Source organism: Pelophylax lessonae (assembly GCF_965119305.1).
Source record: "Pelophylax lessonae genome assembly, chromosome: 5".
Taxonomy (NCBI): Eukaryota; Metazoa; Chordata; class Amphibia; order Anura; family Ranidae; genus Pelophylax; species Pelophylax lessonae.
Genome location: NC_138772.1, coordinates 241,411,757 through 241,434,535, shown reverse-complemented (window position 1 = coordinate 241,434,535; position 22,779 = coordinate 241,411,757). Strand labels below are relative to the sequence as shown.

General features: G+C 47.5%; 1 protein-coding gene across 1 annotated transcript in view; it reads left to right on the top strand.

Annotated features, from left to right (window-relative positions):
- The window catches only part of TGFBR1 (transforming growth factor beta receptor 1), a 325,401-nt gene that overhangs the window by 191,788 nt on the left and 110,834 nt on the right, over window positions 1-22,779 (top strand). Inside the window, exons 6-7 of the mRNA XM_082258755.1 lie at window positions 1,460-1,616; window positions 11,970-12,094. Coding sequence (XP_082114881.1) covers window positions 1,460-1,616; window positions 11,970-12,094 — 282 coding nt within the window. The remainder of the gene's footprint in view (window positions 1-1,459; window positions 1,617-11,969; window positions 12,095-22,779) is intronic.

The following is a 22,779-nucleotide window of genomic DNA, read 5'->3' as shown; positions in this document are numbered from 1 at the left end:
GAAGACACACATGCTTTCCTGGTGGAAGAATCCTACTGCATCCTACAACAGTAAAAAGTTAATTATAGGTGATCCTGCGAGCTACTATGGGAAATATTCTATATTTAGCTGCACTATTCACCCCCCTTGTGGTAAGTATCCATGAAATGATTGATTTTAAAAGTGTGGCGCTAATAATAAAATATCTGTGAATACATATGAAATGTGATGTTATAAAACAATTATTTATATAAACAAATAGGTGTTGAAATAATGTGATGTCATCCGTGAATAAAATCTATAGAATAAATAACAAGTGATGTAAATGATGTCACAAATATGATCCGTGAATAAAATATAAATAAGTCCCCAATCACCAGTGCACAAAATATAAAAAGACCATCCGTGAGCAGTTGTTCGTCGGATGTTGTCACCTTCACTCGTGTAACCCCCCCAAAAGGTCAGTTCTCACCTCATAAAGTGTGACCTCGCTATTACGCTTGGTCAATGACAGCATGACATAACAGCATTCCTCTCACTGCTACACGATCAGCTCACTGACACAGCTGGGCCAAGGCTGTATCGGTGAGCTGATCGTGTGGCAGTGAGAGGAACGCTGTTATCTGGGCTGAGCAGCAAGTGTCCTATTGAACTTCTATGTCCGATTACCTATGTACCTGTTATAATTCGGACTTGGATAGTCTGGTGCACTTCAGTACCTGGCAATCGTTAGTGTGCAAACTTATTTTTTAATAAACATATGCTTTTATCAATGGTACTTGCACCATGAGTATATGTTTTCTTTTCCCCATGCATGAGAGCTGGAGTCAATAAAGCCAAATTAGGAGCCGGAGCATCCGAGGAGTTTACACACCCTTTCCCTGCTGGAATATTTCATGCTGTCATTGGCCAAGCGTAATAGGAGGTCACACTTTGAGGTGAGAACCCACCTTGTGGGGGGTTACACGAGTGAAGGTGACAACATCCGTCAAACCGTTTTGTGAACAACTGCTCACGGATTGTCATTTTATATTTTGTGCACTGGTGATTGGGGACTTTTTATTTATATTTTATTCACGGATCATATTTGTGACATCATTTACATCACTTGTTATTTATTCCATGGATTTTATTCACGGATGACATCATATTATTTTAACACCTATTTGTTTATATAAATATTTTATAACATCACATTTCATATGTATTCACAGATATTTTAATGTTATTAGCGCCACACTTTTAGAATCAATCAACAGTAAAAAGTTATATCTATTTATTGAACACAGAGAGGATTGAAGCGCTGATCAAGTCTAGTCACTCTGAGCACTTGGCGCACTGAGCACTCACTGGAAACCATGGCAGAACATCTAGGAAATTTAGTATGTTTCAATCACTTCATCAATAAATAGGTTATGGCATCTTATTCCTTTTATACTTGCTTTATATGTTTTTTTTTTTTTTTTTTTTTATCTTAAAGGAAAGCCAGCTATAGCCCACAGAGATCTGAAATCAAAAAATATATTGGTAAAGAAAAATGGAACCTGCTGCATAGCAGACCTGGGTTTAGCTGTCCGACATGATTCTGCCACAGATACAATTGACATTGCACCAAATCACAGAGTTGGAACTAAAAGGTACATTTTGAGTTTAATTGTTGCATGGCTGAAATTGGTTATTGTTTTGATGCCAAGCAGGAAACATTTTCAGTATTATTTTCAGTTTTACCATTTGTGACTTGGATACTACAGTATATTTCATTTTGTGGCCAAAAAATGCATTTACAATTTAAACATGATTATCCAGCCCACATGTGTCAAACAAGAGACCATTCCATGTGGCCTTTGCACTTCCGTTCTAGCTCTTGCCCTTTGCTTCCTGCTACCACTGTCACTTGTAAACACAGAAGCCCTGTTTGTTTACAAGGACAGCTTTCCTCTTGGAGGCTCTCACAGATTCCTGCCTGGCCTGCACACACTGTGGGGACACAGGAGATGCAGATGGAAAAGCAGTGTGGGATGGGCATTGCGTGGTAAGCTGCACTGTGATGCCCATCTGTGCAAAGATGCAGATCACTGATCTCCCTGCTATTGAGAGAGGCTGAGCCACCCACACTGCCAGGAGATACTAAAACTTTGCAGGTGACATGCTAGAAAGCTTTTGTCTATCGCTCATCGACAGACGCAGCTCTATCTTCTTTAGACCAATGGGTTATGCTCCTCCAATCAGGAATAGGCACTAGGCAGGAAAAAAGTTTAACCACACCTATGGGGCTGTGCCTGCCGGCATAACCCCACACACGCTGCTATCAGCAAACAGTTTGTTTCTGTCTAGTTTTAGGAATAGGACCTAGCTCCCTGCTGGGACTTCGGTGTTAGCTTTTAACAAGAAAATTTGTGTTAGTTGGTATTTTATATATCTCTTACATCCTCTGACAGTCGCAGCCTGTTCAGTATTCCTTCACCATTGGGTAATGCGCCCTCTCTGCAGGAGCAGGCTAGGTAGTGAAAAGGTTAACAAGAAAAGCTTTACACAAGACACACCTCTTGGGGGCTGTCCCTCAGACATTACCCATCAGCCACTCAGTGCTGCTCTTTAGTTTCTTGCTGTCTAGCTTAGGAGTAGGACTTGGGTACCCTACTGGGACGCCTTGTCTCAGTTTTTTATTTTCTTTGAAAAAAGTTTTATTTTATTTTCTCACTCACTATCGCTCCGTCAGGGAGACTTTAAATATTTATGATGAGCCCGCCCAGTCAGGTAAAACAGGTTTCCTTCGGGTCCCGCATAGCCCAGAAGTTGTATCAGGTTTTCCCTTGCCCCGAGGAGTCTCACGAATGAACAGTGGCGTCGCATCAAGCATATGCTGTTTTAATGCCCTAACCTGGTCAACACTTGTTGAACGGCATTGCCTAAGGTGGTCCACACTGTTTCCAGGTGAATAAGTCCACGCTGATGCCCGTGGAGGACTCCCCGATGTTCAGAGACCTGGTGCTCCCTTCTGTGATGGTTTCACAAACGGTCACTGAATGGTTCAAGGTGCTTAGGCGCACCTTAGTGGCGGAGTCAATTCTCCAACTGTCCTTGACCTGGTAGATCAAAGTGGCCCAGGCCGTGATGTACCTATGTGACGCGGCCTGGGACGAGGGTCCTTTGGTCGTAAGGCTAGCTGCGGTTGGAGTAACAATCCGCTGCATTGTGTGGCTAAAAAGCTGGTCGGCTAACCACGATTCCAAAAAGACTGTGTCTGATGTCCCTTATATGGGAGGCCGTTTTTTTGGTGATACCGTGGACGAGTTAATCAAAGGTCTTACGGGGGGTAAGAGTACCTTTTTACCCCAAAATCTCTGTGGAAAAATTCACCCCGCGCTAGGCGGGGACCTTCCTTCAAATCTCATCGTGGGTCCTTTCGTGCCTCGGGGGCACAGGAGAAAGGTAAATCCTTCAAGACTTAAGGCGGTCACAAGAAACCATGGCCCGGGAAGCCCAAGTCCGGTCAGTCTGGTGCGGCAGCCTGGTTCTCCTCCGCCTGAAGGGATGTCCTCACCCACTTCAGGGGTGGGGGGGACGTCTGCATTGTTTTCGGGAACCCTGGCTGTGCCAAATCCGGGACAGGTGGGTTCACGCACTGATTCGCTCAGGTTACGAGATCGAGTTTCGATCTCGCCCCGCAGACAGGTTTCTTTCCATCAAATCTCCGTCTGTTCCCTGATCGTTTGAGGGATCTAAAGGGGGCTGTGCAAGATCTTCTTGCCCAAGGAGTCATTGTACCTGTCCCTCAGAGGGACAGGTTTCACGGGTCCTATTCCAACCTGTTCACGGTGCCCGGAAAAGAGGGCAAAGTGCGGCCAATTCTTGACCTCAAGTTTCTGTGCCGCTTTGTGCGGGTGCAGAAGTTCCGGATTGAATCCATCCAGTCGGTGGTGGCGTCTTTAAATCAGGGAGATTTTCTGGCCTCCATCGACTTGAAGAATAAGTATCTGCACATCCCTATCTACGATGGCCATCAACCATACCTCTGATTCGCAGTGGCAGAGGACCATTTTCACTTTGTGGCATTACCCTTTGGCCTAGCCTTGGCTCCCAGGGCATTCACCAAGGTTTTGGCCCCGGTGCTGACTTTGCTGTGCAAGAGGGGGATTGCGTTCCTCGGTTATCTGGTCGACCTCCTGTTGAGGGCGAGCTCGTGTGCCACTCTGTCGAGCGATCTGATAGTCACGGTTCAGACGCTCCAGGAGTTCGGGTGGACCATCAACTTCCAGAAGTCGGCACTGACTCAATCAGTCCGTTTCAGTTGCCTGGACTCCGCTCAAGCGAAGGTTTTTTTCTCCCGGAGGAAAAACTTCAGACCTTGCAGGGGGAGATCAGGTCCCTCGAGGACAACAATCTCTCCTCTCTACGGGCCTGCATGCGGTCCCTGGGACTGATGGTTTTGGCCTTCGAAGCCATCCCGTTTGCTCAGTTTCACAGGAGAACTCTGCGAGCAGAGATTCTTGCCAGGTGGAAAAACGATCCTCAGTCGTTAGACAGGAGGATATGTTTGAGCCGCCTCACGAAGACGGAACTGTTGTGGTGGATCCTATCACCCACTCGAACTCTCTGCCTCTGTGGACAGTAATGACCACTGTTCCAGCCTGTCAGGCTGGGTTGGAGTTCTGGACACCTTATGTGCCCAGGGGACTGGGTCGGCGGAGGAATCCTCTCTGCCGATATGTCTTGGAGGTGCGAGCGCTCGAGCTGTGCTTGTTTCATTGGGCGACTCGACTGCACGGTCGCCTGGTTTGTGTTTTACATGGACAACGCCACGGTGGTGGCTTACATCAATCACCAAGGGGGCACCAAGAGTGCCTGGGTGGCCAAGGAGGTGGCCGAGATTCTGTTTTTGGCCAAGGCACACGTTCCAGCGATTACGGCTCTTCACTTTTCGGGAGTATAAAACTGGTGGGCGGACTGTCTGAGTAGTCAGTCTTTGGATCAGGGGGAATGGTCCCTGCATCCGGAGGTGTTTTCATCTCCTGTGTGCCCGGTGAGGGTCTTCTGACTTGGATCTGTTTCGCGTCCCGTCTCAACAAAAAGGTGGAAATGTTCGTGGCTGGGACCCGCGGTCCTCTGGCAGATGCCACGGACACGTTGTTGGTGCCCTGGCACCGGTTTCAGGTGCTTTATGCCTCCCCTCCGATTCAACTGTTGTCCAGGTTCCTCCGCAGGTTGGCGTCTGAACAGGTGCAGGTAATTCTGGTGGTCCCAGACTGCCTTCGTCGGCCTTGGTACGCAGACCTCGTGCAGACGGTTCTTGAGCCTCCCTGGCGGGTATCTCTGGGAGAAGATCTACTGTCTCAAGGGCCGATCTTCCATCCTGCTTTACAGTCTCTGGCTTTGACAGCATGGCTGTTGATAGCCGGGTGTTGAGAGACAGAGGTCTCTCGGATACTGTCAATCCTACCTTGCTGACGTCTCTGTAGTCTACCTCCCAGGATGATATACAATCGTACCTGGAAGGTGTATACAGTGGGTACGGAAAGTATTCAGACCCCCTTAAATTTTTCACTCTTTGTTATATTGCAGCCATTTGCTAAAATCATTTAAGTTCATTCTTCTTCCTCATGAATGTACACATAGCACCCCATACTGACAGAAAAACACAGAATTGTTGACATTGTTGCAGATTTCTTAAAAAAGAAAAACTGAAATATCACATGGTCCTAAGTATTCAGACCCTTTGCTGTGACACTCATATATTTAACTCAGGTGCTTTCCATTTCTTCTGATCATCCTTGAGATGGTTCTACACCTTCATTTGAGTCCAGCTGTGTTTGATTATACTGATTGGACTTGATTAGGAAAGCCACACACCTGTCTATATAAGACCTTCCAGATCACAATGCATGTCAGAGCAAATGAGAATCATGAGGTCAAAGGAACTGCCTGAAGAGCTCAGAGACAGAATTGTGGCAAGGCACAGATCTGGCCAAGGTTACAAAAAGATTTCTGCTGCACTTAAGGTTCCTAAGAGCACAGTGGCCTCCATAATCCTCAAATGGAAGACGTTTGGGATGACCAGAACCCTTCCTAGAGCTGGCCGTCCGGCCAAACTGAGCTATCAGGGGAGAAGAGCCTTGGTGAGAGAGGTAAAGAAGAACCCAAAGATCACTGTGGCTGAGCTCCAGAGATGCAGTCAGGAGATGGGAGAAAGTTGTAGAAAGTCAACCATCGCTGCAGCCCTCCACCAGTCGGGGCTTTATGGCAAAGTGGCCCGACGGAAGCCTCTCCTCAGTGTAAGACACATGAAAGCCCGCATGGAGTTTGCTAAAAACACCTGAAGGACTCCAAGATGGTGAGAAATAAGATTCTCTGGTCTGATGAGACCAAAATAGAACTTTTTGGCCTTAATTCTAAGCGGTATGTGTGGAGAAAACCAGGCACTGCTCATCACCTGTCCAATACAGTCCCAACAGTGAAGCATGGTGGTGGCAGCATCATGCTGTGGGGGGGTTTTTCAGCTGCAGGGACAGGACGACTGGTTGCAATCGAGGGAAAGATGAATGCGGCCAAGTACAGGGATATCCTGGACAAAAACCTTCTCCAGAGTGCTCTGGACCTCAGACTGGGCCGAAGGTTTACCTTCCAACAAGACAATGACCCTAAGCACACAGCTAAAATAACGAAGGAGTGGCTTCACAACAACTCTGTGACTGTTCTTGAATGGCCCAGCCAGAGCCCTGACTTAAACCCAATTGAGCATCTCTGGAGAGACCTAAAAATGGCTGTCCACCAACGTTTACCATCCAACCTGACAGAACTGGAGAGGATCTGCAAGGAGGCATGGCAGAGGATCCCCAAATCCAGGTGTGAAAGACTTGTTGCATCTTTCCCAAAAAGACTCCTGGCTGTATTAGATCAAAAGGGGGCTTCTACTAAATACTGAGCAAAGGGTCTGAATACTTAGGACCATGTGATATTTCAGTTTTTCTTTAATAAATCTGCACCAATGTCAACAATTCTGTGTTTTTCTGTCAGTATGGGGTGCTATGTGTACATTCATGAGGAAGAAGAATGAACTTAAATGATTTTAGCAAATGGCTGCAATATAACAAAGAGTGAAAAATTTAAGGGGGTCTGAATACTTTCCGTACCCACTGTATGCCTGGTGTGAGTCGCAAGGGTTTCATCCTCGCTCCTTTTCCGTGGTGAGGGTTTTGGCCTTCCTGCAGGAAGGTGTGGATCAGCGGTTGGCGCTGGGCACGATCAAGGGTCGGTTATCAGCCTTGACTATTTTCTTCCAGCGTCCCTTGGCAACTATCTCCCTGATTCGCACCTTTATTCAAAGGGTGCGTCCTCTAGCTCCACCGCGGAGGGCTCCTTTGCCTGAATTTGGTCTTGTCTGTTTTGCAACGGCCACCCTTTGGGAACATCAGATATATCGCTCTGCTTGTGTTGTCTCAAAAAGTGGATTTTCTGGTGGCTATCGCTTCTGCAGAGTGTCTGAACTGGCGGCTCTGTTTTGCCATTGCCATATCTGGTGGTTCATCGGGATAAAGTGGTCCTGCGACTTATTCAGTCTTTTCTCCCCAAGGTGGTGTCAGATTTCCACCTCAATGAGGATATTGTGTTGCCTTCGCTTTGCGCGGAGCCCAAGCATCCCAAGGCATTTGCCTTGCGTTCATTGGATGTGGTCCGGGCAAGCAGGGTTTTTTCCTGTCGGCCGCAGAGTTTTTTTTTTTTTTTTCAGAAGTCTGCTTCCCGGTTCAACCTTCCTGAGGGACCTCGGAAGGGTTCGGCTGCGTCCGCTACGGCCATTTCCGAATGTATCGGACAGACTGTTGTTCAGGCCTATTCACTAAAGTGTCAGGTGCCTCCTTTCCTGGTGAAGGCACACTCTACTGGAGCCGTGAGTGCCTTTTGGGTTTTTTTGCCATCGGGCTTCTGTGGCTCAGATGTGTGAAGTGGCGACCTGGTCGTCTGTGCACACTTTCACAAAATTCTACAAGGTTGACGTGATGGCATCTTTGGATGCTTCCTTTGGCCGCAAGGTTTTAAGCGCGGCGGTTTTGTTGCAGAGATGGGTTGTTCCGTCTCTTCTTGGGGTGATTTTTGTTCTGGGGTTAGCTCCTGTTGAGCTTCTGTTGCCCGGTTGGCTCAGTTTTTTTCTCTGGCCTTATTGACACGTTGCAGTTTCTTCTGTTGCATCTTTTTTCCCACCCCTCACACCTGCACTGCTTTGGGACATCGCAATGGTGAAGGAATACTGAACGGGCTGCGACTGTCAGAGGACGTAAAAGAAAATAGAATTTTTGTAAGAACTTACTGTAAAATTATTTTCTCGGAGTCCTCTGACAGTCACAGCCCCCGCCCATCTATTTTTTGGAGGTTGAATGTCTTCCTGTACTGCTTGCTACGAAATTGAAGAGCAGCACTAAGTGGCTGATGGGTAATGTCTGAGGGACAGCCCCCAAGAGGTGTGTCTTGTGTAAAGCTTTTCTTGTTAACCTTTTCACTACCTAGCCTGCTACTGCAGAGAGGGCGCATTACCCGATGGTGAAGGAATATTGAACGGGCTGCGAATGTGAGAGGACTTAATTTAACGGTAGGAAAATAATTTGACGGTAAGTTCCTACAAAAATTCTATTTTTTTTACACAAGTTAGTTCCTGACGGACCAAGATCCAGAGGAACTACAAGCAACAGCCGGCTGTGGTTTCGTACTGGATAATCTAGATCCTTAAGGTCTCCCAGCCTGGCAATCGAGCATGAGCAGGTTTTAGTCCAGAACTAGGCCTCGCCATGACAGTGCCCCAACAAATAGGGACAAGCCTGCAAGTGGACTGTCTCACTGGGACTCGACGACCTGGAACGCCCTGAGTCGCAGCTTCCCCCTGGCCGGCAGCACCCCCATCCCGGGTGGGAGGTGTTCTGTTCTGGTGTTGCGCCCATCTGGTATCGTGGTATGGTGAGTAGATTGTCCCCCCAAAACCTCTGACGGTCTCGGGGTGGACGTGGGCCCCTCCTTGGGATGGTCGGGCGCCCGGGTTTTCTTCCATTCCCCCAGCCCATCTAACAGTCACGGTGGTCTTTTGGCCCCATCCTACCCCCACGCCCCCCCCCCCCCCGGGATGTCCGGATCACACCGGGGGGTCTTGAGCAAGTTCCCAGCTCCCTGGGGATTAGTGACTGGGGCAGGGATGTCTTTTGGGCTCCCTGCAGTGGTTATAGGCTTGAGGGGGAACGACTGTTACTTCATCCGCGGGTCTGCGCCGAAAATTGAGGCCGCAGCTTGTGTCCTACTCATGGCTGTCCTTGTACCATACATGTCAGGCTGTCCGTAGTGCCTGACTGAGCTGACCAGCAACGTGCTGGCTCCGGTGTTGGCATTACTGCGCCAACTGGGGATTTCAGTACTGGGATACCTGGACGATCTCCTATTGAGAGCGGACTCTCATTCAGCCCTGTTGGGTGACTTTACCATTACTGTATGGACTATACAAGAGTTCGGTTGGAACATCAGTTTAAAAAAAATCTGCCCTGATTCCTTCATTAAGACTGGATTATTTAAGCCTGACTCTGGATTCCGCTTTTGCGAGGGTCTTTCTTCCTCCGAACAAGCTGCACAAGTTGCAGGGGGTGATCCATTTGCTGTTGGCAAGTAATCTGTCCTCTCTGCGGACGTGCATGCGGGTTTTGGGTCTGATGGTGTCAACCTTCGAGGCGGTTCCGTTTGCTCAGTTGCACACGAGACCCTTACAAAGGGAGATTCTCGTCAAATGGAACAAAGATCCAAATTCCTAGGACGCTTTGATTCGGTTGAGTCACAACACAAAGACTGCTCTTCTATGGTGGCTTGACTCATTAGCACTATGCCAGGGCAAGTCCTTCCTTCCGTTGTATTGGATGGTGGTAACCACGGACGCCATCCTGTCAGGATGGGGAGGAGTGCTGGGGAAGTTCTGCGCCCAGGGATCCTGGACAGTTGAAGAGTCCAAAAATTCTGAATAAAATATTTTTGAGCTCAGAGCGATAAAGCTTTGCCTGAGCCACTAGACAAATCGTCTGCAAGATTGTCTGGTCCGGATTAGGCATGTGGCGGTATCAGATTTCCATGCTGCGATTAATTGATTAAGGTTTTGCCACGGTATACGGTATTATCACTGTATTCAATCATATGAGAAATAAAGATTGAAAATATAAACCAACTTCAGTGTTGTCCTTTTAATAACTTTAATTATTTTAAATAATTAAAGAGTTCCTCAAACATTAAAATACAAATAAATGTAAAGTGGGGGGACACAAGAGGGGAGCAAAAAGATCTACAAGTTTGTACAGTTTGAGCACATTTAAATTTCTACCTTGCTTCAATTTCATTGCTGAATTTAAGGACTTTGGTTCACTTTTGCACATTATTATATAGTCAGTCAGTACAGACTCTGTGGACCAGGCCTAAAATAAGCCATCAAGCAGTGTCCGGCCTACCTGGTGATGACTGATCCTGGCGCTCAGCTCCGATCCGATGGCCTGGTCATTAAGGGGGAAAATCCATGCAGTCCAGAAGTGGCTAAACCTGCAGTAGGACCAGTGTTTTTATTTATAAATGACTTTACTATTGCTTTAGGCCTGGTTCACTATTGCTTTAGGCCTGGTTCACATGTATGCGGGTTGGCGGTCCACATTTGCACAGGCATAGCAGCCCATTGATTTGAATGGGCTGCTATGCGTTTTACACAGAAAAAATGCGCATGCAGCATTTAAAAAAATGCAGTGGTCTTGGAAGTCCATCCTGCTTTTGCACCATACGACTTATCTGCAGTTCCTGCTCTGGCAAGCTTTCTGCGTTTTTATATACGTGGGCCCAGCATTTAAAAACACAGTTTGCGTGTGCAGGAACTGCAGGTAAGTTGCATGGTGCAAAAGCAGGAAGGATTTCACGGCCACTGCATTTGTTTTAAATGCTGAAAAATGCTTTTCAGCAAATGTGGGCCGCCAACCCGCATACATGTGAACCAGGCCTAAAGCAATAGTAAAGTCATTTATAAATAAAAACACTGGTCCTCCTGCAGGTTTAACCACTTCTGGACGCAAGGATTTGCCCCCTTAATGACCAGGCCATCGGATCGGAGCTTAGCAGGACCAGGACCAGTCATCACTAGGTAGGCCAGACACTGCTTGATGGCTTATTTTAGGCCTGGTTCAGAGTCTGTATTGACTGACTATATAATAATGTAATGTGGGCTGCTATGCCTGTGCATATAAAATGTGTGTGTATGTATATGTATGTGTGTATATATATATATATATATATATATATATATATATATATATATATATACTGTATGTATGTATGTATGTATGTATGTATATATATATATATATATATATATATATATATATATATATATATACACACACATACAATCACACATACATATACGCACACACACACAAACAGTGACAGTATACGGTAATAGTAGTGGGTAGGTACTTGCAGAGATTTGCTTCTAGGCACTCTCTGTCTGTGACTGAGCTTGGGAGCAAGCATGCGGCTGCATGGGGGGGGGGGGTTGAAAAAGGGGTGTGGAGGGAGATGTGTGCAGAGGTGGGGGATGGGGGAGAGTTGTGCGGAGGGGAATAAGTGAAATGTGGACAGCCTGAGAAAGAGAGCTGAACTATGCACACCCCTAAACCCTGCACTCTGTATGTAGTGCACTACTGAACCTTGCACTCTGTATGTGGCGCCCTCCTGAACCTTGCACTCTGTGTATGTGGCGCCCTCCTGAACCTTGCACTCTGTGTATGTGGCGCCCTCTTGAACTTTGCACTCTGTACGTGGCGCGCTCCGGAAATTTATTCTCTGTACGCGGCGCACTCCTGAAGCTTGCATTCTGTACAACCAGGACCAGTCGGAGTAGGGGTTCCTGCCAGGCTGGTCAAGGTGCTAGCATACTTTTAATTGTTTATCAAAACATTGCTGTAATTTTAAGGAAAAAATTGTTTTCTTTCTTTCAGATATATGGCTCCAGAGGTACTGGATGATTCTATAAATATGAAACATTTTGAGTCATTTAAACGTGCTGATATCTATGCAATGGGATTAGTTTTCTGGGAAATTGCTCGGCGCTGTTCAATTGGTGGTAAGTTGTAGAACATTCCACAGTTTAACTGCAGTTATGCTAAGAAGCATAGTAAAACAACTGCTCTTAATAAAATAAATGAAATATGGTAAGAATAGAGTCCCTCAAATGATGTCACAAGTCCGTCAAATGATGCCACAAAAGGTGGGCTGCACTGCAAATGGTGGTTATAAATTGTACGTTTCGTCACTACGTCTTCAGGGGGCGCCCCCTGAAGACGTCGTAGTGCCGAAAGGCATCGGGAGGAGATTGCCAAGCGTCATACGTCACACCCGGAAGTAGAAGGTCGGCCATCTTTTTGGTTGAACCGGAGGAACATTGTCTTGGACACACTCGTGTTTTATATGCCTTGTTTTCACTTGTTTATGCTGAGTGTGTGTCTTTTATAAATAAGCTTTTTAATCAGCAGTACTGCACTATGGGCCTTCTCCTCCTATTATCTTTCCCCTGTATGAGCCTGTCATGAGCCGAATCCACAGTAGGAGGATCGGATCCGATGCATGTGCAATTAGAGGATTTTTTTACGAACGGAGGTCTGCAGCCATCTGGCTCCTATGAAAAGGGGATTAGCGGTCCCATATCCGCTTGCAGCTGTTTATACCTTCACCGTTGGTAAGAGTCTGTATGTGGTGGCTGGTTTTGCACACTGTCTTGCCGTGATAAGCACCGGGGTGAAGATTTTACAACTTATAACCACCATTTGCAGTGCAGCCCACCTTTTGTGGCATCATTTGATGGACTTGTGGCATTATTTGAGGGACTCTATTCTTACCATTTTTCATTTATTTTATTAAGAGCGGTTGTTTTACTAAGCGATCATTTTTATGTGCTGTATTGTTTCAACCTTCCAAAAGTTTGAGGTAGCTGCTAGTACCCACTAGGGGGCGCATGTTATTTTTCTTTGTCTTAAATGCTAAGAAGCATGTTGTCAAGAATATCATAGGCATACCTACTATTCATTCCAACCCCCCCCCCCTGTGCTGCCCAGCCCTGCCCCCATCCCTCCTCTCCTTATCTGATGCCTATATATGCATGCCGGATCGGGGACGGAGTCTAATGTATTCATGTTGCCATGGAAATGACACTGCCATACAGTGTCCTTTCTTTTTACAATTGTTGTGACCTGAAGCCAGAAGTGACGTTAGGCTGGGTACGACATTACTTCCGGAAATTAGTTATTCGATTAGAAACACGCCCAGCAGCTGGGAACTAATGACATGCCCAGCTGCTGGGAAAGGAAGATCTCGTGACCGGCGCAATTTACCACAGATAAGGTACAAAGGAAGATTTTTGATATGTTTGAACAATACAGATTGAATCGAATTGCTCGTTACATATCAGTAATGAGTTTAACTGTGGTTGCCTGTACTATTACTTTAAGCTCCGTATAAAGTATTGTAAAACTTCATATACACTATACCTTTCTCCTACAGTTTGTATATATTTCGATAACCAGGCATTGATCCCTGTGCCAAGGAAACCTTAGTTTGCGTTCTACACTTAACAGCAGGAAAGTGCATCAACATGCATGCGACCAGCTGTCAGACTGTTGTCTCCAATAGCATTGATCTAAACTAACAATCATAAACCACATTGGGGCTTCTGGGAGATCTACGCCGCTCTCACTAACATTGCCTTTATCCAGGAGACCCACTTTAGGTCTGATAGCCTGCCGTTCCTCCAAAACCGATTCTTCCCTACTGCATACCATGCCCCTAATGTCGCTGCTAAATCTAAAGGTGTTTCCATCCTGCTCTCAAATACTATTCCTTGGTCCCTATTAGCTCAAAGGGTAGACCCACATGGTCGTTTTCTATTTCTCAAGGGGCGTGTTGGGGGCCAGTTGGTTACATTGGCCAACATTTATGTACCCAATGCCCATCAGGATAGCTTCCTGAAGAAAACCCTGGCGGCCCTGGTGGAGTTCATGGAGGGCCGTTTACTCCTGGGGGGCGACTGGAACCTACCACTGGACCCGTCTACTGACACGTCCACTGGGGTGTCCTCGGTACCGCGGGGGGTCCGGGGACAGATTGTTAAACTCCTCAAGGAGCTCCAACTTGTCGATGTATGGCATATTCTGCATGCTGGCGAAAGGGATTACACTTTATTTTCCCATCCGCACAACGCGTACTCACGTATCGACCTTTACGTGTTTCCGCATCGTCTTCTCTCCTCCGTGGTTGACGTTGCCATTGGCTCCATAACGTGGTTGGACCATGCCCCTGTCACTTTAGAGGTGAGGCTGGGGGATGTGGATCGCGAATCAGACTGGCGCTGGAGGCTCAACGAGAGCTTGCTCCAGACCCCGGACGTGTTGGCGGACGTATCTCAGCAGCTCCAAACGAATTTCCAGCTAAACGATACCCCGGATGGCGACCCTGGCGTTGTTTGGGAGGCCCACAAGGCCGTTATTCGGGTTGTGCTGATTGCCCACAGGGCGAGAATTAAGAGAGACGGAGAGGAAGCTGTCTAGGCTTCTGGAGGACATAGCCCGACTGGAGGGACAACACAAGCGGCACCTGGACATCTGCGTCAGTGCCGAGCTGACCTCACTCCAGAACCAGGTGGCGGACCTGTTAAACTACCGGGCGAAGGCGGCCATCCAGTGCTGTAAGCGTACACATTACGAATCCGGTGACAAGTGTGGACGAGTGCTCGCTAGGGCCCTAAGGGACCAGCAGGCCTCTTCTTATGTTCCCTTCGTGGCAGGTGTGGGCGGCCGTAAACTATATCTCCCCAGGGAGATCTCCCAACGGTTCGGGGATTTCTATTCAGATCTGTACCACCTTCCTCAGGAGTCCTCCCATGCAGAGGCCGTCCAATCCTACCTAGACTCGGTTCCCCTTCCGAGGTTTCCTTCGCCAGCGAGGGATGCCCTCGAGGAGGAGTTTATTCCAGAGGAACTATCCTTGGCCATTAGGTTGGCAAAAAGAGGGAAGGCTCCCGGCCCTGATGGCTTTACTGTCATGTACTACCAACAACTCCAGCACCAACTTCTCCCTCATATGCTAAAACTGTTTAATGGGATTGGCCAGGCTTCCTCATTCCATACGGATTCCCTGCTAGCGCACATATCGGTTATCCCAAAGGAGGGGAAGGACCCCTCGGCGTGTGGGAGCTACCGGCCAATTTCGTTGCTGAACGCAGATCTGAAGCTATTTAGGAAACTCCTCGCTTCCAGGCTCCAACCTCTTTTACCAGACCTGGTCCATCTAGACCAGGTGGGCTTCATCTCCACCAGGGAGGCCAGGGACAACACCATCAAGGCCCTGAACCTGATCCACTTGGCCAAAACCAAGAAATTGCCCGACTGTCTTCTTGAGCACAGATGCCGAGAAGGCTTTCGATCGGGTGAGCTGGGAGTATATGTTTGAGGTACTGAGACGCTTTGGACTTGGCCCACGTATGCTCACTTGGATCACGAGTATCTATTCTTGCCCCCATGCGATGGTTAAGGCGGATGGGGTCTTCTCTAAGCCTTTTAAGATCTATAATGGTACCAGACAGGGATGCCCCCTTTCCCCCCTTCTTTTTGCCCTCTCCTTGAAACCCTTCCAAGTCAACGTGCGCCTGAACCCTGATATCTCCGGGGTCCCTGGGGGCCCGATTTCCTACAAGATCTCAGCATATGCTGATGACCTTCTCTTCTCCCTGACTAACCCCTTGATTTCTTTGCCGAACCTCCTCTGCCAATTTGAGCTTTACGGGGTGGTTTCTCACCTCAAGATTAATTATCACAAGTCGGAGGCAATGGGGGTGTCTCTCCCTGCCCAGACTCTACACTCAGTCACAGCTTTCCTTTCCAGTGGACTGATTCGGCCTTGAGGTACTTGGGTACGTTGCTACCGCCGGACCCTGGGGATATTTACTGCCTGAACTTCCCCCCTCTACTAGCCGCTACTCGTGCCTTGATGGATAAGTGGTCATTGGGGCTCCATTCCTGGTTCGGTCATTGCAACATCTTCAAGATGTCTATCCTGCCAAAATATCTTTATCTGTTTCAGGCCCTGCCAGTGGCGAGCCCTGCTGCCTTTTTTAAGCGTGTAGAGGCCACCTTCACCAAATTTATATGGGCTGGTTGCCGTCCTAGGCTAAGTAGGCGCATACTCACGATGCCCGAAGCACACGGAGGAGTGGCAGTCCCAGATGCCAGGAGATACTACCAGGCAGCCCATCTGAATAGACTTGTGGACTGGTGCAAGCATACGAAGCTGTGGACAAACCTGGAGATGTCATTATTTCCACTCCATCTCCCGGGGGCCCCATGGTGTTTTCAATCGGTACCTGCTCTGGCCAAACGACATCCCCTCATTGGTCCGACCCTCCGGACCTGCTCCTCAGCCCTTACCTCTGTTGCTTCTCCGACTACAAAATCACCCATGTTCCCGATCTTGGGTAACCCGGCCTTTCCTTTGGGCTGTGAGGGAGGGAGGTTTAAGGCTCTCTTAGTTACATAGTTACATAGTTAGTGAGGTTGAAAAAAGACATCAGTCCATCCAGTTCAACCTATGATGTGTGTGTGTGTGTTTGCTTTTAACCGTACATTGTATACCCCTGTATGTTGTGGTCTTTAAGGTGTCCATCTAATAGTTTTTTGAAACTATCAATGCTCCCTGCTGATACGACTGCTTGTGGAAGAGAATTCCACATCCTTACCGCTCTTACAGTGAAGAACCCCTTACGCACTTTAAGGTTAAACCGCCTTTCCTCAAGTTTTAGTGAGTGGCCACGTGTCTTATTGTATCTCCTCTCTCTGAATAGTTTGTTCCTTATGCTAGGGTCGCCAGTACAGTATTTGTACATTGATATCATATCCCCCCTCAATCGTCTCTTCTCCAGAGAGAATAGGTTCAGTGCTTGTAGTCTTTCCTCATAGCTGATGTCCTCCATTCCCCTAATTATTTTGTTGCCCTTCTCTGGACTTTCTCCAGTTCCAGCACATCCTTCCTGAGGACCGGTGCCCAGAACTGGACAGCATACTCCAGATGTGGCCGGACCAGAGTCTTGTAGAGTGGAAGAATAATCTCTTTATTTCTGCAGTGAATCCCCTTTTTTATACAACCCAGTATTCTGTTGGCTTTGCTTGCGGCGGCTTGGCATTGCATGCCACTGCCAAGCCTGTTGTCTACCAGTACCCCCAGGTCCCTTTCCATCCTAGACTCACCCAGAGGTTCCCCCCCTAGTGAGTAGCTTGCTTTCTGGTTTCTGGCCCCCAAGTGCATTACTTTACATTTTTCAACATTAAATCTCATCTGCCATGTAGTTGCCCACCCCTTTATTTTGTTCAGGTCTGCTTGCAATGTTTCCACATCCTGCATAGAAGATATTGGCAAGCCTAATTTAGTATCATCTGCAAATACTGAGATTGTACTAGATATCCCCTCCTCTAGATCATTTATGAATAAATTAAACCGGATTGGTCCCAGGACAGAACCCTGGGGGACCCCACTTTCCACACCCGCCCAGTCCGAGTACTCCCCATTAATCACCACCCTCTGTACTCTCCCCTGGAGCCAGTTCTCTATCCAGGTACTCACCTTATGGTCCATACCTACCTTCCTTAGTTTGTACAGTAAGCGTTTGTGGGGAACGGTGTCAAAGGCCTTTGCAAAGTCCAGATACACCACATCTACAGGCTTACCTTTATCTAGGTGGCAGCTCACTTCATCGTAGAAGGTTAATAGATTGGTTTGGCACGAACGATTTTTCATGAATCCATGCTGATTACTACTTATAATACCGTTTTCCTTACTAAAGTCTTGTATGTGGTCCCTTATCATCCCCTCCAAAATATTGCAGACTACTGATGTTAGGCTGACCGGCCTATAGTTACCCGGGAAATATCTCGGCCCCTTTTTAAATATTGGTACCACGTTGGCTTTTTTCCAATCAGCTGGCACCATACCGTCTGTAAACTATCCTTAAAGATCAAGAATAATGGTCTGGCAATCACCTGGCTGAGCTCATTAAGAACCCTCGGGTGCAAGTCATCCGGCCAGCTGGGTCTCTTCAGGGTGTCCCATTTCAGGGAAGTTGCGGCTTGGCCGTCGCTTCGGCAGTTAACGGCGGCGGGGGGGCTGGTTTGGGCTTACCCGGTGGCAGGCCCTTCATTTATTCCATTACCTTCCGCGAACTGGGACCCCGCTCGCTTTTTGAGAGGCCACTGTCTCCACTCGAGGCCCTTGTATCGGGGAACTCCCCCTTGCCGCACGCCCTGTCCCTGCTCGATGCCGCACTTTCGGAGCCCCCGATGGAATTTGTCCTTCCGGGACTCTTGAAGTGGGAAGGGACCCTACAGAGGACCTTTACAGTGACCCAACGTAGAAACCTTCTCCGTTTCTCTCTGCGCTCCTCGATCTGCACACATCTCCAAGAGACTAATTACAAAATACTAACACATTGGTACTACACCCCGGTGCGAATCGCCAGCTTCTTTCCGGAAGCGACGGACAAGTGCTGGCGGTGCCTGAGCGACAGAGGTTCCATGCTCCATATGTTCTGGAGCTGTCCCCGCCTGAGCGGTTTCTGGGGGGAGGTGCGGAGGATCTCGCAACAGATGACTGACTTTGTCCTCCAGGATGATCCTGTTCTTTCTTCTGCATTGTTCCTCTATCCCGCCAAGCTGCTAAAAGAAATCGGTCCTACGCCATCTATTTAATGCAGCCAAGGTGTGCATTGGCCTCTGTTGGAAGTCCGCGCCCCCCTCGATTCCGCTTTGGCTGTCCAGGGTTAAGCTCATTAATGACCTAATCCTGAATTCGCAGGGCAGGAGGGAACACTACACAGCGACTTGGGGATGCTGGAATATGTTCATCCTCTCAGATGAGGGCAGAGCTCTCCAGGGTGTTACCTGAACCCTTTGGGATATGGGCCTGGGAGCCCCCGCGGGATCCATTCGGTTCTACCTTTTCTATCACTTTCCTTCTACCCTCTTATCGCCCTTGGTCTCTCGGGGACTACTATTTCCTCAATGATACCCTCCTTACTACCTGCCCCCCTCCTTTTTATCTCCTTTCCCTCCTGGATTCCTCTCCCCCCTCCTCCCCCTTCTCTTTCCCTCCCTCCCTTCTCCATGCCAGCTATGCCCACCATCCTCCCCCCCCTCCCCCCCTTTTCTTGTATACTCAAACTGTCAACTTTGTACTACACTTGCGTACAGTACAACTACCCTTGAGATCTTTTTTGGTGAGAAGATTTTTCGACCTCTTGCATGTATTGCACGACGATGACTGCTGTTCTTATCTCTCAACACATTGTAATGCCGTTGATATAAGATTGAGTTTAAATAACTGATGTGCGATTTTATTTCCTCCCACCTCGAACTTTATATGGACTGTTCTTACGCACCTATTTCTCCACCAGGAATGTATACACCATGTACTCTAACCTGCTTTTCTCACATGTCTGTTACGCAATATGTTTATGTTGTAACTTAGATTTGCTTTTGCTGAGTGTGAAACGTGTTCACGTTGTTTCTTTTACCTAAATAAAGAATTTGAAAAAAAAAAATAAACCAGAGTGGGACTCATAACAGCCAATAATACTTATCACTTGCAGGCTTGAGATTTTTGCATAAACAGACTCTTCAGTTTATAGATGCTAATGCAGGATGAAGATGGCAGTGTACTAGTGTTCATCATTGTATTTGTCATTTATATTGAAGAGGAGCTCCAGCCACCTGTTAAAAAAAAAAAAAAAGTCAGCAGCTACAAAAAGTGTAGCTGTTGACTTAAAAAAAAAAACAGCCACTCACCTGTCCCATGGTCCAACAGTACACTCAGCTCTGTCCTCCCTCAGCGGCACGGGCATCTTCACTGTGGGCACCCGGCTGTGACCGCTTGCAGGTTTACAGCCGGGTGCCCACTGCACATGCACAAGTCGTGCTGCGCATTGTGAATGGTGGATGCAGTCTTCTGGCATCTGTTGGTGTCCCAGAAGACTGCAGGGGGAGGGAAGAAGGAGAACTTCCATTGCCGAGCGCTCGGAATGGAAGTGGGAAGCAGTACCTGTCGAAATCGAGTACCTGCTTCCACCCCCCGCTCCTCAAAAGTGCCAGTTGTGCAAGAGGAGCAGGGGACGAGTCCTTAAAGCGGAACTTTCACTTTTTTGGTGGCGTTCCGCTTCAACTACTTCTTCAGTAAAGCGCACTTTAACCCCTTCCTGCCTAGGCCAATTTGCAGATTCCAGCACTGCCTCACTTTGAATGACAATTGCGCGGTCATGCAGTGCTGTACCCAAACAAAATGTTTTTCATTTTGTTTTGTTTTTTAGATCGATAGAGCTTTCTTTTGGTGGTATTTTAATCATCACTCTTGTTATTTTTTTTTTTTTTGCTAAACAAATAAAAAAAGACCGAAAATTAAAAAAAAAAAAAAAAAAAAATTTTATCTTCGTTTCTGTTATAAAATGTTGTAAATATGTACGTTTTCTCCTTCACTAATATACACTGATGAGGCCGCACTAATATGCAGCACTGTTGGGCGGCGCTGATGAGGACGCATTGATTGGCATCACTGAAGGCACTGATTGGCATTACTGGTGGGCGCTAGTGGGCTTTGCTGATGGGGCAGCACTAATAATCACTGCACTAATTTATTAGTGCAGACCACCCCTTTCAGGAGACCTGCCTATTGGCTTTCCTCTACTCGCCCTGTCATCGTGAACAGAGGAATGCTGATAACTAGCACTTCCTAGTTACTCTGTTAATGAACACCGCTGATCACATTGTAAAGTGCCTACGTCACAGGCTATTTACCGTGATCTGAGATGTGGTGTTTTGGAGCGACACACCGCACTACCGATCACCATGTGCAAGAGCAGCTTGTTCTGAAGGACGTCCTATAACGTCCAGTCAGAACGGAAGAGCCAGCGCCTGGCTGTCATTTTGCCGGGCTGGATGTGGTTAAACATAGGGTGGGCAAATTTAGGTATATTGTGATTGTAACCTATGCTTTTTAAATGGTCTTACCATCTGCACATCGGTAATCTCTTGGTCAAAGGATTAAATTTATCTCCCTTCTTCTTGTAGTTCCCTTTTATTCTAAAATCTTAATACAGTAATTTAATTACATTTCATTTGTGTCCCATGTCTGTAGTTGGTTGCTTGTACTACCTGAGGAACTTTTGTGAATCTTAACCAGAGTATACATGGAGAGTTTTTTTTTTTTTTCGTTCAACTGGGAGGTTGAACGAAAAGAAACTTGGATCCTCGCATCCACATGAACGATGTGGATGCAGGGATCTCCTGCACTGAGCTGTTGTATTCTGACAGTGGGAACTCCATCCCCTGTCAGAATGCATAGATCAGCGTCGCAGCTATTTGCTGCATGCACGGATCAAATGCTGATTTTCCAGCAGGATTGTAAAGTCTCGTGTTTTTTTTTAATTAACATGTTATGCTTACCTCCTTGTTTTTGCACAGAGTAGCCTGGATCCTCCTCTTCTCGGGTCCCTCGTTGCTGCTCCAGCCTCCTCCCTCCTGTTAAGTGCCCCCACAGCAAGCAGCTTGCTATGGGGGCACGCAAGCCGAGCTGCAGCTTTGCGTGTCCATCCAGGTTTCGGAGCCGCCGTTGGGCCCCGCCCCCTTTCTCTCATGATTGGCTCATTGACTTGGACAGCTGCGGGAGCCAATGGCGCCGTGGCTGTATCTCAGCCAATCAGGAGGGAGAGTCCCAGGACAGCCAAAGGGTTTGTGGACATCGCTGAAGAGAGAAGGGACTCAGGTAAGTATTGGGGGGGATCGGGAGGCTGCTACACACAGAAGGCTTTTTATCTTAATGCATAGAATGCATTAAGATAAAAAACTGACCTGCCCTTACAACTCCTTAACGATCAGCTTCTGTTGCACAGAGAGGGCTACACACGTACTGAAATTGTTCTTGCTTACTGGCCAAATTTAGATATACAGGGGTTGGACAAATTATGAAAATACCAGGTAAAAGAATGAAATCCTTGACTAATATGGTGTTGCACCGCCTTTGGCATCCAAAAAAGCATGAATTCTCCTGGGAATTGACAAACCGAAGTCTTGGGCGCTGGATAAAGGAATCTGATACCACTCTTTATACAAAATTTGTCCCAGTTCTCGCAGATATTTCGGAGGGGGGAAAAAAAAAGCCTGAACCTTGTTCTCCAAATTTGACCATAGTGGCTCTATATTGAGGTCCAGCACCTGTGGCACCCAGGGAAGGTGCAAGACCTTACCTGCATGCTCATCAAACCACGATTTGACAACACCAGCTGTGTGAATCAGAGCATTATGGTCTTGGTAAATGGTGATGTCTTCCAGAAACTATGTCGGCCCAAATTTGTGCCTTGTCACTGGCAGTGACTCTACCTTTTAAAGGTGATGAGAGGGCCTGCAGAATACCAAGATATAGCTGCCCAAAACCATGATTGTGCCGCCACCATGCTTTACCGTTGGCACACGGCAGTCCTGACCGTAAGCTTGAGACGCTGTTCTCCACACATAAACACGTCCGGTGGTTGGGAACAGTGTAAAGCTCGATTCATCGGACCATATTACAGACTTCCATTGATTGATGGTCCACGATTTATGGGTGTTGCACCACTCTCTCCTCTTCGGAGTATGAATATCGGTCTATAGTGGTTTGAAAATTGCAGCTCACACGTGATTGTTTTGCTTGTGGAGTTCCCCCCCCCGCACAGTATTTGCTGCATTT